General features: G+C 38.5%; 1 protein-coding gene across 1 annotated transcript in view; it reads right to left on the reverse strand.

Annotated features, from left to right (window-relative positions):
- Positions 1-349: 349 nt before the first annotated feature.
- cttnbp2 (cortactin binding protein 2) overlaps positions 350-18410 on the reverse strand; it is a 55694-nt gene continuing 37633 nt past the window's right edge. The window contains exons 5-23 of the mRNA XM_048168014.1: positions 17115-17321; positions 16880-16979; positions 16239-16389; positions 15578-15805; positions 15354-15471; positions 14986-15243; positions 12614-12709; positions 11842-11921; positions 11338-11424; positions 9548-9647; positions 8924-9079; positions 8655-8836; positions 7761-7939; positions 7295-7500; positions 6233-6415; positions 6063-6114; positions 5863-5974; positions 4883-5029; positions 350-1524 (exon numbers count right to left, since the gene is read on the reverse strand). Of these exons, the coding sequence (XP_048023971.1) occupies positions 1282-1524; positions 4883-5029; positions 5863-5974; positions 6063-6114; positions 6233-6415; positions 7295-7500; positions 7761-7939; positions 8655-8836; positions 8924-9079; positions 9548-9647; positions 11338-11424; positions 11842-11921; positions 12614-12709; positions 14986-15243; positions 15354-15471; positions 15578-15805; positions 16239-16389; positions 16880-16979; positions 17115-17321 (2885 nt within the window). The 3' untranslated portion in view covers positions 350-1281. The remainder of the gene's footprint in view (positions 1525-4882; positions 5030-5862; positions 5975-6062; positions 6115-6232; positions 6416-7294; positions 7501-7760; positions 7940-8654; positions 8837-8923; positions 9080-9547; positions 9648-11337; positions 11425-11841; positions 11922-12613; positions 12710-14985; positions 15244-15353; positions 15472-15577; positions 15806-16238; positions 16390-16879; positions 16980-17114; positions 17322-18410) is intronic.

The following is an 18410-nucleotide window of genomic DNA, read 5'->3' on the forward strand; positions in this document are numbered from 1 at the left end:
TACTGTACTGTCCTTGTTTAAGGAATCAGTCAGACGGTGGGAGTGGAAGGGGGATCAAGCGGGATTTTGAGTTGTTGTCAATTTGCAGTCTCTTTTTAATGATAGGCCTTACGTATTTGTCAATCATCCCCGCTTGGTATTAGGGGAATGAACCAAGCGCTATGATTGGACGAACTCTTCTTTTACCATTGTTTGATTAGAGTATTGCGTGTGCACAGAGGCGTCACCAGGTTTTGCATAGTTTAGAGTGACAAAACAATCTGCAAATGATTCCTGCGGAATGACTTGGTTTTAAACATACACAATGTTAGCATTAGCTGTGTGGAGAAAGAAAACACAAGAGCTGTTGTCTAGGATAGTGCATTTTTAATTGTTGTGCTTGGAGGAAACAGGAGAATTTCTCTGAACCTCATCCGACAACTATAATACAGTTAAACATCAGAGGTCGACTATAATCTCTTCTGTACATATGAACAATACTGACTCTAAAAGAATACTTGTTTATCCTAAATGTTCAATACAGAAGACAAATGAAAGTTAATGCGCACCGCTTCCAATTTCATAGGTGAGTTTCACACAAGTAGGGGTCAAAGTTCAAGCCAGTCACTGAGCACGCATGAGAGTAATTGAAAATACTAATTATGGCTTAAAGAAAAAAAAAAAATCTGTGTTCGCAATGGCGGTACTTATTGCCACATTCAGTTTGTTTGGAAACGTGTGAAAAAATATGAACCAAAATTTAATATTACAAACAATATATACAGGTCTCATATTCCCTTCAAAAGTCCTCCAATGTACAGTACAAGCGCTATATCACACACACACGTACGCACGCACGCACACACACACGCACACACACACTAATCTATACAACATTTAAGTTCCCAGTTATTATTTACACATATTTGGTAAAACCCTGATTTCAACAGTTTTAAAAACTCACCTTTCACTTATTTAAACATAAAACACGATTGATTGAAAATACTAAAGAGCAAAAAGACTACCAGCTCTTACTTTGATCCAAAACATTTGACCTAAAAGGCAAACTTTAAAGTGTTCAAGCAGTCTTTCTCCTGTTAGTTTATCTTACTCTTTTCCTCCCTCAAAGTTCTTTACTTAAACAGTTGAATATATTAAAACTATGGTCCCAAAGTACACAATGTAATATATTGTAACAAGTATGGACAACATGTACAAATACTAAAATGCTGCCAGTAACCTAACTTCACAAAATAGTGGGCAATAACAGACTGAGGGCAAAGGGAGGGCAGTGGGAGGTGTCTATCCATGGTTACTGTAGTTTTCATTACAGTTGGGGTCCAGGAACCAGATCTGGCCTTGTGAGAAGTTGTTTGTGTTGTTGTGGGGCGGGAGCTGCCTTGCTCTGCTGCTCGTGGAGGCTCTGCTAGGGTTGCTGCTGCTGCCGCTGGTGGTGTTCACCTGCTGAGACCCTCTGCTGCTGGGGACGGGCAGATGTGACCTGGGCCTCGTCACTCGCCGAGGAGAAGAGTGACCGCCGTCAGTCTTTTCACAGACAAAGAAAAAAAAACATATTTGAACAAAAATAAAAGGGAGAATGTAAATGTTTTGGGTTCCAAAAACTAGCAAGCGACCTACAGAGGCAACATTGAGACAAAATGTGGTATAAGTGTTTAAAAAAATAACTGTATTAAAAAAAACAATTGGTTTTGAGTGTGCTACATTTTTGTGTTTATTATAGCATCACACTTTTAGCTTAACAACATACTAACTCCACTTTTTCAGCGGCCTTGGATCCAGAAGTATTTTTCCCATAAGGATTTTTAAAAAAGTCTTTGTTAAATGGTTAGTTCACCCAAAAGTGAAAATTCTGTCATCATTCACTCGCCCTCATTTCGTTCCAAACCCATAAGACGACTTTCGTTCATCTTCGAAAAACACAAATGAAGTTATTTTAAAGGTGCCCTAGATTCAAAATTTGAATTTACCTCGGCATGGTTAAATAACAAGAGTTCAGTACATGGAAAAGACATACATTGAGTTTCAAACTCCATTGCTTTCTCTTTCTTATGTAAATCTCATTTGTTTAAAAGACCTCCGAAGAACAGGCGAATCTCAACATAACACCGACTGTTACGTAACAGTCGGGGTGTACGCCCCAATATTTGCATATGCCAGCCTATGTTCCCAACATTATGAAAGGCATTAGACAGTAACGTCTGGATCTGCACAGGTGAATCATCAGACTAGGTAAGCAAGAAATAACAACAGAGAAAAATGGCAGATGGAGCAATAATAACTGACATGATCCATGATATCATGATATTTTTAGCGATATTTGTAAATTGTCTTTCTAAATGTTTCGTTAGCATGTTGCTAATGTACTGTTAAATGTGGTTAAAGTTACCATCGTTTCTTACTGAATTCACGGAGACAAGAGAGCCGTCGCTATTTTCATTTTTAAACACTTGCAGTCTGTATAATTCATAAACACAACTTCATTCTTTATAAATCTCTCCAACAGTGTAGCATTAGCCGTTAGCCACGGAGCACAGCCTCAAACTCATAGAGAATCAAATATAAACATCAAAATAAATACTTTACTCACATAATTCGAAGCATGGATACAGCATGCATGACGAACATATTGTAAAGATCCATTTGAGGGTTATATTAGCTGTGTGAACTTTGTAAATGTGCTGTAATATAATCGAGAGCTCGTGTGGCAGGGAGCACGCGAATTAAAGGGGCAGCGCGCTGAAAAAATCAGTGCATAGTTAATGATGCCCCAAAATAGGCAGTTAAAAAAATCTATGGGGTATTTTGAGCTGAAACTTCACAGACACATTCAGGGGACACTTTAGACTTATATTACATCTTGTGAAAAAGCATTCTTGGGCACCTTTAAATGAAATCTGAGAGCTTTCTGTCCCTCCACTGACAGTCCACGCAACTACCACTTTAATAAAGAGATCGTAATACTAATCCATATGAATTGAGCAGTTCCAAGATGTAGGTGAATTTTTTTCTTCAGTAGAACAGTAAAGAAGATTTTTAGCTGAAACCGTGGTCCTCTGTGATTCTTATAATGGAAGTCAATGGGTGCTGTCACTTCGAGATAAAAAAACAACGACAAAATTAATACCCGCGGCTCCTGAGATACATTGAGGTCTTAAGAAGCGGTGTAAACAAACTCTCTGTTGTAAACAAACTCTCTGTTGTAAACAAACAGCGTCAGCTAATGTTTGAGTTTGTTCCCGCGCATACGTGATTATGCGACAGGAAGCACGCGTTTCAGACAGTCGTGAATGCGCTGAGGACCGTTTGCCAAGGCTGCGGATTACAAGTAAAATTGTTGTAAATAATGTTCAGTTTTTTTGCATATTCCGATCGTTTCGCTTCTTAAGACCTCAATGTATCGTCAGGAGCCGTGGGTATTCATTTTGTTTTGTCTGCATATTATTTTTTTGAATCTCAAAGTGACGGCACCCATTGACTTCCATTATTTCCATTAAAATCTTCGGTCCCACTTTATATTAAGTGGCCTTAACTACTATGTACTTACAACAAAAAATAAGTACAATGTACTTATTGGGTTCATATTGAATTGCAAAACACTTTTGCTGATATTGAGGTAGATACGGGTAAGGTTAGGGAAAGCTGTGGTGGTATGGGTAGGTTTAAGGGTAGGGGTAAGGGTTAAGGGATGGGTCAACAGTGTAATTATGAATGTAATTACAGAAATTAATTACAGATGTAATTACATGCAGGTGTTTTTAAAATATAAGTACAATGTAAAAACATGTATGTACACAATAAGTGCATTGTATCAAATGATTAATTAAAATGTAAGTACATAGTAGTTAAGGCCACTTAATATAAAGTGGGTCCAAATCTTCTTTACTGTTGGACTGAAGAAAAAAAATTCACCTACATCTTGGATAGCCTGAGGGGACATTTTTCTTTAAAGGGTTAGTTCACCCAAAAATGAAAATAATGTCATTTATTGCTCACCCTCATGTCGTTCTACACCCGTAAGACCTTCATTCATTTTTGGAACACAAATGAAGACATTTTGATTAAATCCGATGGACTCAGTGAGGCCTGCATTCACAGCAATGGTACTTCCTCTCTCAAGATCTATAAAGGTACTAAAAACATATTTAAAACAGTTTATGTGAGTTTAGTGGTTCTACCTTCATATTATAAAGCGACGAGAATACTTTTTGTGCGCCAAAAAAACCAAAATGACGACTTTTCAACAATATAGTGATGGGCCAATTTCAAAACACTGCTTTGGAGCTTTACAAATCGAATCAGTGATTCGGATCTCCTATCAAGCGGCTAAACTGCTGAAATCACGTGACTTTGGATGCTCCGAATCACTGATTCGATTTGTAAAGCTCTGAAGCAGTGCTTTGAAATTCGGCCCATCACTATATTGTTGAAAAGTCGTTATTTTGGGGGTTTTTTGGCGCACAAAAAGTATTCTCGTCGCTTTATAATATTAAGGTTGAACCACTGAACTCAAATGATCTGTTTTAAATATGCTTTTAGTACCTTTATGGATCTTGAGATTTTCATTAGTGTTGCTGTCTGCTCACTGAGCCATCGGATTTAATCAAAATATCTTCATTTGTGTTCCGAAGATGAACGAAGGTCTTATGGGTGTAGAACGACATGTGGGTGAGTAATTAATGACATTATTTTCATTTTTGGGCGAACTATCCCTTTAAGCGCAGTGTAAAAAGCCCTTATCTGCGCATTATACGTAGAATGTCCAAACTGGTTATTTATAATGTTCTGTGACCGTTAGGATGATGCCTTAGAAGGACGCTACGCAACCTATGTAGGTGTCTCAGTAGGCTTTGGAACACAGTCATGGTGTTTTATCAAAGCTTGCCTTCTGTGGTGGAGGATGGGTCATATCCACGGCACTCTCTGTTGTAACAGGGAGTGTTTGGGGCTGCGTGACCTCACCGTCACTCCTCTGAGGAGTGGGCGGACTGGAGTCTGGAAGCATGATGAAGTCCTCTTTGAAGAGAGCAATCTGTACCAGGTAAAAGAGGAAATAAACACAGCTTGTCAATTCCTAGAAACTGCAAGGTCATGTGCTTTACAGTGCCAGTAGCTTGTACAGAAAGTCTCTGAGAGAAGCACAAGCTGATTTTTTATTTTTTTTTGTAGTTGACACAGACTAAAACTTAAACCACTGCTTTGTAATGTGTATGTAAAATGAACAAATAAATACCAATAGTAACAAACTATATTTTTAGATTTTCTGAAGGAATGTGAGCAAAATGCAAAATTCACAACCACAATGCTACAGCTGGGTGTTGCGGATGTCGCTATGTGTAGTTGCTACAGTGTTCTGGGTCGTTTCTTGCTGGCCCAAAAGTATATGATACACTGGTCCCCATATATGGCTTCAGTTCCTCCTTTAATGCAAGTCAGTTGGATTTTTTTCCACTCACTTTATTGTCAATATGTAAATGGACCATTTAAATGCAAGTGAACTGAGTATCTTTCTACTCATCAAAGAATCCTGTTTCAACAAAAATATTAAGCAGAACAACTGTTTTCAACAATAAGAAATGTTTCTTGAGCACCAAATCAGCATATTAGAATAATTTCTGAAGGATCATGTGACACTGATGACTGGAGTAATGGCTGCTGAAAATGTAACTTTCCCATCACAGGAATAAATTATATTAAAATATATTAAAATAGAAAAAAATTATCTTAACTTGTAATAATATTTCACTTTATTTACTTTACTTTTGATCAAATAAATTCTGCCTTGGTGAGAATGAGAGACTTCAAAAAATGTTAAAAATCTTACCGACCCCAAACTTTTGAACAGTGCATATTAATGTCTATTACCTTACTTATGTCTGGCTCCGATTTGCTAAAGCACATGGTCTGGAGTTCTCTGATGAGATCCGTCTCATCATCAGAGCAGAAGGACAGACCCACAGCAACTCCGTCACTGAGTCTGCAGGAACATACACACATAATCATTGAGTCACACTGCCATCTGCTGGTAGTACAAACACAAACGCGCACACACATAGAAAACCAACCTTGCATGATTGACATTTGTCATTGAGTGAGTGCTTGAATTGGCCAGAGATCCTATATTATAAAAATAAAAGAATATGGGTTATTTAATAGAAACAAAATGGCAAAAGCAGATTGTTACTGTAGCTGAGGTGCATTTACTGCAAAATCAAAGCCATCAGTTACACCTCACCTTCTCTTAAGGAGCAGCTAGAGCTCCTCCCAGAGGCGGGGCTTCCTTTCTTCCGTGGGCTGGTATTGGCTCGTCTCCAAGCGCCATTATCGCGTCCTTTTCGGCCACCTTTCCTGTAGGCGGAGCCAATGGTGGAAAGAGGAAAACATCCTCCCTGGAACTCTGGTAAAAGCCTGTCAATCTCTAACCACACAGACAGAAAAATAACCCTTGTTATTAGTAAGGCCGTGTCCACCAAAGCGTTTTTAGCCAGCTGAAAACGTTAGGCGCTCTGCTTAAAACGCCTATCTGTGAGCGCTTCTGCAGCGCAGCGTTTTTTTCCGTTGAGACGCTTTGTTGCTATGATACGGAATATCCGCGTCACTGTTACTTATAACTTATTTTGCAGGTAATTTGTTTCAGACTAAAAATGTTCACACAATGTGGAATTACTTGCTATGTATGTTTGGAGACCAGCAATATTAATTTCTCATCCATTTTGTTTCTGTTTGTTGATGTCGCTGTACAGCAAGAGTGTGACAGTTGGTCGGAGTTGTATTTGTCCCGCCCCTCCTCCACTCTGATTGGACGGCTGGCTAAAAAGTGACAGTGATGAGCGCAGCGTTTTACTCAAAGTTGAACATTCTTCAACTCGAGGCGACCGGTAAAAAACGCCGAGCTGTCGGCGCTTGAGCGTGAAAAAGTTGTCAGCGCCTCGTTACGCTCTTGGCGTTTAAAAAACGCGGCGCTCCCATTGAAAACAATTGAAAAAGTACGCAGGCAGCTGGAAAAAACGCTCTGGTGGACACACGGCCTAACACCGCTACAAGTTTCGTTACAAGCTATTCACACATTGGCAATAAATAAGAGATTAATGCATGAAAATTCTTACATATAGCCCCTTTAATGGCTGATGGTCAGTGTTAGTGAAGTTACTTTGAATGTGGCTTGGAAAATTATCTCAGTAATGAAATAGCTGCATTATTGTAAAATCAACTGAGCTACTGTCAGGCTACTGATAAATGTAGTTATATTTGTTGCATCTTTTAGTTGTTTGTTCCCAAACAATTCATGGTGCTGTACCTGGTCTGGACAGTGGGCAGCCTTGCAGCACAGCCTTATTCAGAAGGATATTGAGAGCTGCTTTGACAACCGCTCTCTGACCTGGACTCAGACCTTTGCTGTTGGGAGACCGTCGTTGGGAAGGAGAACGCTTGGCTGTTACTCTAGATATAACAGCGTCCTCGACCCGTGGAACTATCACTGCATTCCAAAGCCTCACTAACCACCTGAACACAAAGACACATGGACCAATTTGAACACAAAAAATGCAATTTCATTTCAATTGACCTAGTGTTGTGAAAAATATTAATTTGATATATATTGCTTCTGAATATTTGAAACTGCATGTTTAAAAATAATTTTCTGCAGTATAGATACACTATACGAGCTGTGCTTTATTTACTTGTTTTGAAATATTTTATTTTACAGGGCAGTTGTATTACAATTGTCTTAATTCCAGTATCGTGACAACATTAAGTTGACCTACTTTGGAATGGCCTGGGTCTGTTCTGGATTCACAGGGCAGGACAGGAAGATATAAGGTCCCAACAAGGCCTCTGAGGTCCCTAGACGTGACAGACAGGCATTAAGCTGGTGCCACACTGAGCACACCCAAGAAAGAGCTTTGTGTACGGGATCATCAGATGTCCAGCACTGGCCCTGAGTCTGCAGAAACAGACAAACTAAGTTAAGGGGATAGTTCACTCAAAAAAAAACATTTTATGCTTAAAAGTCTCCATTGTAACTGCAACAACAACAAAAACAACTCTTTATGTGCTCCAAAAATACATATACTTAATATGCTAAACCAGTGTTTCTCAACCAGTGGGTCACAAGACCGTTTTAAAAGGGTCGCAGATTATGTAGTCAAAAAGAAACAAAAACAACAACTACAAAATTTAATTGTAAATGTTTTTCTGATGCAAGATTTTTATTTTGAAAGATGTTTGCGAAGGCAAACGCAGTGCCTGAAAAAACATGTTGTTCTAATTCAGTATCTGCTGTCAGATGAGGTGTTGTCAGGCTAAATGTCAGTGTCATTATTCAAACGTTATTTTCATAATGAAATGAAAAGTCTCTCACCTTCCTGTTCTGTCAAACATTATACTGTGCTCACAGCGCACACGCTTTCATTGCACTTGCAAATGTGGAGGCATGCGCTATATATCTCTTCACTATATATAAAGAGCAAATTAATAAAATAAATTAGCTTGGTTCAAATTCTTAAAAATTTGGTTTGCGGCATGATGACCATGGGGAACTGTGAGTCCCATTGCAAAACCAGTTGAGAACCACTGAACCAAACAATCTTGACTAAATTTAGAGCTGAATGGCTATTCTGGTGGTCTTCCCTGCAGCTTATTAGATGAGCAGGGCTGACCTTGTGGAGGAGTTTTCTGCGGAGATGACGTCCCAGCATGCCATTGAGGGGCTCGATGTCCCAGCGTAGCTGAACCCAGCGGAAGTGCTGCTGTAATCGTAGCTCAGCACCCTGCAGGCGAGGCTTAGCCAGAGTGCCAATCAAAAAACTCCCTTCACGGAAATAGTAAAGCCCATTGTGACCTGCCCATCAACATGAGGAGAAAAGAGTTGCTATTTCAGGTGCATTGACTGTTCCAGCTCTGCTATATCTGTATGAATGCATCTCACCATGGTTGAGGGAGAGGGAATAGACAGATCCTCGGTTCTCCAGGGCTTCGCACAGGTCTCCCAGGATGTGGCTGAGAGAGTGGGCTCTCTCCAGACCCTCAAGAACCACCACAACACAACGCCCAGTGCTGCCTTCATGCAAAGACACCAGGAACCCTGATACACAACACAAATCGATCAATACCAGACACTAAATTCAAAGATGTAATTATTCAAAGAAAAATTCTGTGTTCAATACAAGTTAAACTCCTCGATCAACAGCATCTGTAGTGTAATTCTGTTTAATTATTCTGTTCAGGAATGTGTCTCCCTTGTCTACTTGTGATCTGATAAACCAAAACGCATCTTAATTCCAGGTGTAAACAGGGCCCTAGATTTGTACTTAAAAAAAAAAGATTTTTACAAGGTACAGGCCAAAAACCATCATAGACAGTGTTGTACAATAATAACTCAACAGCAATTCAGATTCAACACAGAACAAACTTCATGGAAACTCAAGATTCTTGTTCATTGATCTTGTTTCTAGGGGTCTGATATCTTCTTCCTCTGCTCCTTTGCCTACATCATCACCTGAGATATGTGTGACTCCTCGATACAGCGCTGCTTGATGGAAGAGGCTCTTACCACAGTTGATGAAGATCTCCAGCAGGTGCTCTTTTGATAGACTCTCATCTATCTCCACCCTGACGACATCACAGCCAATCCCCTGGGCCTCCTGTCTGTGCTGCGAACACACACAAACACACAACAGGTGCATCATAAACATCATGACTAATACAGATGGATGTCCACAATACATGAGACAAACTGAGATTCTGAGATTTTTCAGAGTTATACTTAAACCTCATGTTAAACTTTTACTTGATGTTTATAAATATGTGACACACTTAAGTCAACATTTACTTTGTTAATACACTTTCCTGCCCATCCTACATTTTTAACATGATTTTCACTCAGAAATATGATACATTATGGAAATAAGATTGTAGATTTAGGATTGTACTCTGTTTTGCCATTTCTTACATACTACTGTTTAAAAGTTTGGGGTTGGTATGATTTTATGTTGTTTTTGAAAGAAGTCTTATGCATTTTTTTGATCAGAAACACAGTAAAAACAGTAATATTGTGAAATATTTCCAGTGTCACATTCTAATATGATAATTTGGTGCTCAAGAAACATTTCTCATTATTATCAATGTTGAAAACACTTTTGCTGCTTCATATTTTTGTGGAAACCGTATTTTTTTTTTCAGGATTCTTTGATGAATAGAAAATGTTTTTACAAGTCAAGTTCTATGAATTTAATGTAGTGTATGTATTTGAATACATTTTATAAATTTATCAATGGTCTTTTTTATGAATATCCTTATTGGATTTAGGCCTCCTCATATAATCAGTGCTTAAATGTTCAAAATAAAAATGTTTAAATGAACAAAAATGCATTTACTTGTTAGTTTCTGAAACTGTTTGGATGAAATGTAAAATATGAATATTTAAAGGTGCCATCGAACGTTTTTTTACCAGATGTAATATAAGTTTAAGGTGTACCCTGAATGTGTCTGTGAAGTTGCAGCTCAAAATACCCCATAGATGTTTTTTAATTAATTTCTTTAACTGCCTATTTTGGGGCATCATTAACTATGCACCGATTCAGGCTGCGGCCCCTTTAATTGCTTGCGCTCTCCGCCCCCTCCCGAGCTCTCGACTCTATCATTGCATAAACAAAGTACATCGGATTATGTGAGTATGGTATTTATTTGGATGTTTACATTTGATTCTGAATGAATTTGAGGCTGTGCTCCGTGGCTAACGGCTAATGCTACACTGTTGGAGAGATTTATAAAGAATGAAGTTGTGTTTATGAATTATACAGACTGCAAGTGTTTAATAATGAAATTAACGACAGCTCTTGTCTCTGTGAATACAGTAATAAACGATGGTAACTTTAACCACATTTAACAGTACATTAGCAACATGCTAATGAAACATTTAGAAAGACAATTTACAAATATCACTAAAAATATCATGTTATCATGGATCATATCAGTTATTATTGCTCCATCTGCCATTTTTCGCTGTTGTCCTTGCTTGCTTACCTAGTCTGATGATTCAGCTGTGCACATCCAGACATTTTGCCCTTGTCTAATGGCTTGAACATGGGCTGGCATATGCAAATATTGGGGGCGTACATATTAATGATCCCGACTGTTACGTAACAGTCGGTGTAATGTTGAGATTCGCCTGTTCTTCGGAGGTCTTTTAAACAAATGAGATTTACACAAGAAGGAGGAAACAATAGAGTTTGAAACTCGATGTATGTCATTTCCATGTACTGAACTCTTGTTATTTAACTATGCCAAGATAAATTCAATTTTTAATTCTAGGGCACCTTTAAAACAATTGATAATAATTACCTTGATATAATGAGAGATCTGGTTGGCGATGTACTCCTGAAAGCTGCCCTCCAGACCATGGAAGATGACATTATGGTACTGTTCCACCTGACCACGAACAAAAACACAATTGAGTTTATCAACACTGGTAAATATCATGAACAACAGCACATGTATTATTCATCTAGACCAGCTTCATTTTATCATCCATTACAAATATTTTATTTATGAATGCCTTAGTGCAGGCTTGATAACTCAAGTGGGTCTTGGAGGGTGTTTTGTTGTCTTAAGTTACTGCTTATTACACTCCATGTATCTTCCATTACAACATTTAAAACACAAATAGTATCTGTTGCCACAAGGTGCCGAACTGGTGGTGGAGACTCAAAGAATTTTGTTTTGGTCCCAAGGTATTATAGGGACTTTATTCCCTCTCAGTACTCTTCATCCAAACTTTAAAGATCATCCAGTTTAACTCAGACACGCTAAAAAACTCTCTTTGACACGGAGAGTGAGTCAGCGTACCAGGCGGACATAGTTCTGCAGCAGCTGTAGAGGGATCAGGGAGTCGTACGTCATCTCATCCAGAGTGCACTCTGACAGGCCTGACAGAAAGCAAAATTATAGCAGCCATGAGACATAAATCAAACCCACACGGTATATCAAAGAGCACAACACACAAAGGACATGGGAGACCAGGAGATCTGTGTGAAACGGATTTGAGCGAGGGCTTCAATGAGTTGTTTTTATGTGCCGTTGCATGAGATGGAATATTCTGGAGCCCAGCTAAATATCATGGTCATGTGATGACAGGGAGCACAGCATGGCTATTCATTAAAGTGTGGAAACCCAAGAGATCTGCTGATTCTTTCTATCATAGGCAAAGTATATCTTTCTGCCTTACCAAAAGAATCTCTTAAACACAATCTGATAATTTTATCAAATATGTGGCAACACTTCACATTGAGGTTCAATTTGTTGACATTAGTTATTGCATACATATGAACTATGAACAATATTTTTAATCTAAGTTGAATGTAATGCATGTAATACAATACCGTTCAAATGTTTGGGGTCAGTACGATTTAAAATTATTTTTTATTTATTTAATAATTTTAATAATTATTTTTTAAATAACTATTTTATATTTATTAATATTTTTAAAATGTTATTTATTCTTGTGATGGCATAGCTGAATTTTCAGTGTAACCTGTTAATATGGGTGCCAAATTTAATATGGAGGTGCGAAACAGGCCTTATTTTTAAAGAGACTAAATGAAACGACTGCAAAGCTCACCTTTAAGATGTATGGTAATACGTTGACTAAGGCGTTTCCGAATGAGATCCCAAGGAGACTGGGCCAGTTCCTGCCCCGGCAGCCAGACAGCATCACCTGAACAAGAAAATTCATTTAGGAAATAGGGATAGATTTTCTAGATGTATGTATCCGCTTATGGTGAAAGACACGGATGTGTAATCTTTACTGACATGGGAGCAGTTTTCATCTACTGTTTTTCAAACTTGAGAGGCATGATACATGTGCTTTTATCCTCCTGTCTCTCTTTTCTGTCTGTCAGTCCCCTCATGTTTTCTGTTTGGAATAGTATATAGTCATCAAGTTGCTCTCGGTAGGCCAAATCCCTTCATTCTGACATCTGCTCTTGGTGTTTGGAAACATCTTGTCTTAAGGGAGGAGTTGAGTGTAAACAAAAAAAAAAAAGAAGTGGTGAGAGAAAGAGTGCAAAAGAGACAGGGAGAAGGCCAGAGGGGTGTAAAAGAGATAGGTGAGAACTTGGAGAAGGCTAGTTTATTTTCAGCAGCCCTGCATGACAACCCTTGGGTCGAGCCAAGCGGAGTTAGACCCCTGACCCACGTCCTTCCCTACTTGGCCCAGTGAGATGTTGGACAACACCCAAGAAAAAAGCCACATTAAATTCATGCTCACTAGAGCTAGTGTCAGAATAGAGGGTACACAAGTAAATAATAGCACATTTGTGTGAATGTGTGTGTGGTGTTAAGTTCTATATTCAGAGGTTTTATATCGCAAATCATACTAGTGACAGATATATTTGATATATATAACACATATTGGGCTCTTTGGCCGTCTCTTTTTTCTTGCATCTATGACAACAAGAGTTTAAAATCGCTGAGGTGGGGAAATTAAAACTTGAACAGTAACCAAGGGCAATTCAGGAAGCGCAGCAGCTGTTCAGAAGCCTGGGGTCATCCGAGAATAGCCATCGCAAACGTGTCTCTACGCTACAGGTTGCATTTCAAAGCAATCGTGAAACGATCATGGCTGCTTCTGCACTGTGCATTCAAACATTTCAGTGAAGGGGTAAAAAAAAATAATAAAAAAAATAAGTAAAACAAAAAATTATACTTTGCATAAAATACATACAGTACAGTCCAAAAGTTTGGAACCACTAAGATTTTTAATGTTTTTAAAAGAAGTTTCGTCTGCTCACCAAGGCTACATTTATTTAATTAAAAATACAGTAAAAAACAGTAATATTGTGAAATATTATTACAATTTAAAATAACTGTGTACTATTTAAATATATTTGACAAAGTAATTTATTCCTGTGATGCAAAGCTGAATTTTCAGCATCGTTACTCCAGTCTTCAGTGTCACATGATCCTTCAGAAATCATTCTAATATGCTGATTTGCTGCTCAATAAACATTTATGATTATTTTCAATGTTGAAAACAGTTGTGTACTTTTTTTTTTCAGGATTCCTTGATGAATAGAAAGTTCAAAAGAACAGCATTTATCTGAAATACAAAGCTTCTGTAGCATTATACACTACCGTTCAAAAGTTTGGGGTCAGTAAGAATTTTTATTTTTATTTTTTTGAAAAGAAATTAAAGAAATGAATACTTTTATTCAGCAAGGATGCATTAAATCAATCAAAAGTGGCAGTAAAGACATTTATAATGTTACAAAAGATTAGATTTCAGATAAACACTGTTCTTTTGAACTTTCTATTCATCAAATAATCCTGAAAAAAAAATTGGACACAAATATTTTGTACAATTGTACACATTAAATGTTTCTTGAGCAGCAGATCAGCATATTAGAATGATTTCTGAAGGATCATGTGACACTGAAGACTGGAGTAATGATGCTGAAAATTCAGCTTTGCCATCACAGGAATAAATTACTTTGTGAAAAATATTCAAATAGAAAACAGCTATTTTAAATTGTAATAATATTTCACAATATTACTGTTTTTTACTGTATTTTTAATTAAATAAATGTAGCCTTGGTGAGCAGACGAAACTTCTTTTAAAAACATTAAAAATCTTAGTGGTTCCAAACTTTTGGACTGTACTGTATATATATATATATATATATGTATGTGTGTGTGGGGGGGGGGGGGGGGGGGGGGGATTTCACTAATAAAAACTATTTTTTTATGTAGGGGGGGATGTATAAATTATGTACAATACCGTTCAAAAATTTGAGGTCAGTTACATTTTTTTAAAAAGAAATAATAAGAAATATTTCAAATGTTGCCAAATCAGCATGTTAGAATGATTTCTGAAGAAACATATGACTCTGAAACAGAATTTGGCACCCCTGTTATAATCAAGTTAAATGGGCACAAATGAATCTAAATTTCTTTGGCAAGTAGCTAGTTACTGTAAGATGTATATGTGTTTACCTATAATCACAGAAGCCATGCTGTTAGTAGAGAGGCCCAAAGTGTCCGCTCTACCTAGAACTTCCTGCAGTTCCCACCTCCCACAAATTAGCTGGAGGTGATTGGTCAGCAGGTAACTCAAGCTTCCTGTTAACTCTTCCCAGCTGGTATTGCACTGAATTGTAACTTTGCCAACAGTGCATCCATCCTCCAGGAGATCCACAGGGCAAAGACGCTCCGGTGAGCCCATGAGCACCTGTACAACCACTGTGTACAAATCTAAAGTAGGACAGAAAGTAAAAGTTAAGGCTGTGGTCACTTAAGCCAACTATCACATAGTGCCAAACTATCGCATTTGTACAAAGCTCTATCATTTAAATTATACTCACCCAGGTTCTCTAGTAGATCTTTGCAGTCATCTGTGGCAACATCATGTATGGTGCGATTGCATTTGTCCCTCTTCTCCATGTCCTGTTGACTGTGGTTACACAAGACCTCCAGGCATTTCTGCAAAGCATGAGACATGTAAGCATTCGAGGCACCATCTGTGTTATCAGCCACTTCTAACTCTGGTGTGAAACAGTCTACTTAGCATCAAACTCAAACATGTCACCTTGTAGCCCCTGGATGCAGCAATATGGGCAGCAGTCCAGCCATCCTGGTTACTGTGGTTGAGGATGTGACTGGCCTTGGTTATGCCAGGGTGTTGGAGCTCCTGATTGGAGTCTGAAGGAGATGCAGGGAGACCCAGGTCTGGTTCAGGTGATGGGTGGTATAGCAGGAGCTTCAGAGGGCCCACATGACCTGAACTGACTGCAGCGTGTAGAGCCGTGCAGTTGTCCTGAAAATAACAAACACTTAAGTGCAATTGCAAGAGGTCTTTTTGAGAAGTCCACAAACTTACTTATGTACAGATATACACATACTCACAACAAAACAGATAAAAAAAATACAAACACACACAATATGAACCAACCAGCAAATATAAAAACACCTTAATTTAGACCTTAAGAATTTCCCAGGATATTTTGGGGATATTTTCAGCCCAGTAAATTAGAGCAAACTGAGAAAACATTCAGGGCATAATTAAGTGTTTCTAAAATAGGAACCGTAATTACATTCTGAGCAACACATTGACAGCAAAATACCCACGCTCAACTGTTAAGGTAACCATGGAGATGAACAGAGGGGCAGTATTTCCTAACGTGTTTAGGAACGCAGAATGTAATTGACATTTGAGAGACACTGGTGTCAGTGCGGAACTGAAAACTCACAGTCGTGACATGTGAACGGTCTGCTCCTGCATCTAGCAAGACTTTCACACACTCCAGATGTCCCTGTTCACAGGCCAGGTACAGAGGGGTCCTTCCCTGGGAGCACTCCTTCTCCAAATCAGCTCCACATTTAACAAGAGCTTTCACACACCTGTCGATGAAAGATCAGCTGAGATTGGTATCATTGCATAGAGAAAAAATTGTCTAGATATTGGAAACCCTACCATTTGATTAGGTTGATTTGATCACAATCAGGCAGCACTATAAACACATGAAAAAGAGGTCCAAAACGTTTTGTCACCTGATTAGTCAAACCCCTTGCTGCAGTAGTCATGTGACTACATCACATTTGATTTAAAACGCTAATCCGTCTTGGATGCATCCTGGACAACAGTGACACAGTACCACCTACTCACCAGTCAATCATTCACTGCATCAAAGCAAAGGTTTTAAAACATGCCTAGCAAAAAAACTATCCAAAATTTCAGAAAAAAAATTGTTGTCTGTCTTGTGATCAGATCATCTGATATGGATTTTAATAACAGTGCCATAAGATGTGCAAATGTGTCACTGTTCTTGAAAACACAAAAAAAAGTGCTAAAACACCATAATAGCAAAGCAAAGGAGAACAGAGGACCCACCCATGGTGACCATTTTCAGCAGCGGCATGTAGCGGCGTAAATCCTGTTTCATCGGCAGCTTCAGCAGATGCCCCTGAAGTCAGCAGCAGATTTAAGCAGTCTATAGAATATACATAAACACATTATTTACACACACATTTATATACATATATATATATATACAAAAGCAAAATGCTAGAAAAATTCAATCATTTTTTATGCATACTGTACACATGCTAATCTCACTAGCACATACCTGTGTGTCCATTAAGAGCAGCAGAGATCAAGGCAGAGGTTAATTCATGATGACGATGATGAATATCCAATAGTGGATCTTGGTTAAGCAGCATAGACAATAAAGTGACATTTCCCTGGGAAGCAGCTTGAAGGAGAAGGGTTTGCCCGTCATCCAGGGGGACGGGGTCACCGCAGGTTAGCGAGGGGACTATGGAGGGACACCAGCCTGGGAGGGTTCAAGCAACAGCAGTAACTAGTGAGGCAGGGTGCTTGTGTTGTGTCAAAATGTGTTACCTGAACCAAAACATTACCCAGAAGAACGACTCCATTTGTCATTCAGAAATAATTTAAGGCCACTGCCACTGGCGCAGTGAGTATTTTGTAGTTCAGTAACCAAATTATCCTACAGAGAAATGAACATGCGAAATGTGCGTTCGAGAAGAAATGAGAAGTAAGCCAAATTCGGGTAAAACAAAGGATAAATGTTTATGTGACGTACACATTTTGGCACAACATTGGAAATGTATTATTCTAGAGTGTATCTGCAATCCACACCCTCTATCCTACAAATCGGATTATTTTTCAAATGCTCAAGTCAACTTCATCTGTTTTTAGGTCAGGGTAAAAACAAATCAAATAAAAGACATAACTCAACTGGATAAATCAAATCAGGCAGCAGGCGGTTTATGGTTCATTAATGAAAGTCACGCATCATAAATTATGTCAGTCAAACTGAAACATTCTAAACATGGTTCTGATTGTGTGAGACATGTCAATTAGACAGCGTTAGAAATATGGAAACTACAGCAGAGAAACAGATGAAATTTGAAAGCACAAAGCACAGAAATACTACTGGCAAATTGGTACCTGTATGTGAAAACAGAATTGAAATAACTCATTTTGCAGTGTGGATGTAACTAGTCTAGTATCTGAGTGCTAATGCTAAAGCATGTTTGTAAATAGCTTTGTCTCTAGGGATTCTCTATGTTTATCTTGGTTAGTGGAGGGAGTTGGGAGAGAGAGAGATAGAGATAGGCTGTTTCATTGAGGTCCAGTGGAAAGCATAAGATTATTGGCTCTTTTCTGGGTTAAAATGGGCGGCAAAGAGAGCAGAGGAGCCTCAGAGAACTGCCATGGCTGAGTGGCTGCAGAGAGAGGAAGAAAAGTGCTAATTTTTAGCATTTAGCGATGACAGCTAGCTACCGACATCTTTCCGAGCTACCCTGTGGATTAGTCTCTAGTGACATTAAAGAAAAAGACTCTGCTGGAATACTTGCTCTGCCTTCAATGGTGTTACAATTGTCTTTCTTTGGTG

This window comes from Megalobrama amblycephala, linkage group LG19 (genome assembly GCF_018812025.1).
Source record: "Megalobrama amblycephala isolate DHTTF-2021 linkage group LG19, ASM1881202v1, whole genome shotgun sequence".
Classification (NCBI taxonomy): domain Eukaryota; kingdom Metazoa; phylum Chordata; class Actinopteri; order Cypriniformes; family Xenocyprididae; genus Megalobrama; species Megalobrama amblycephala.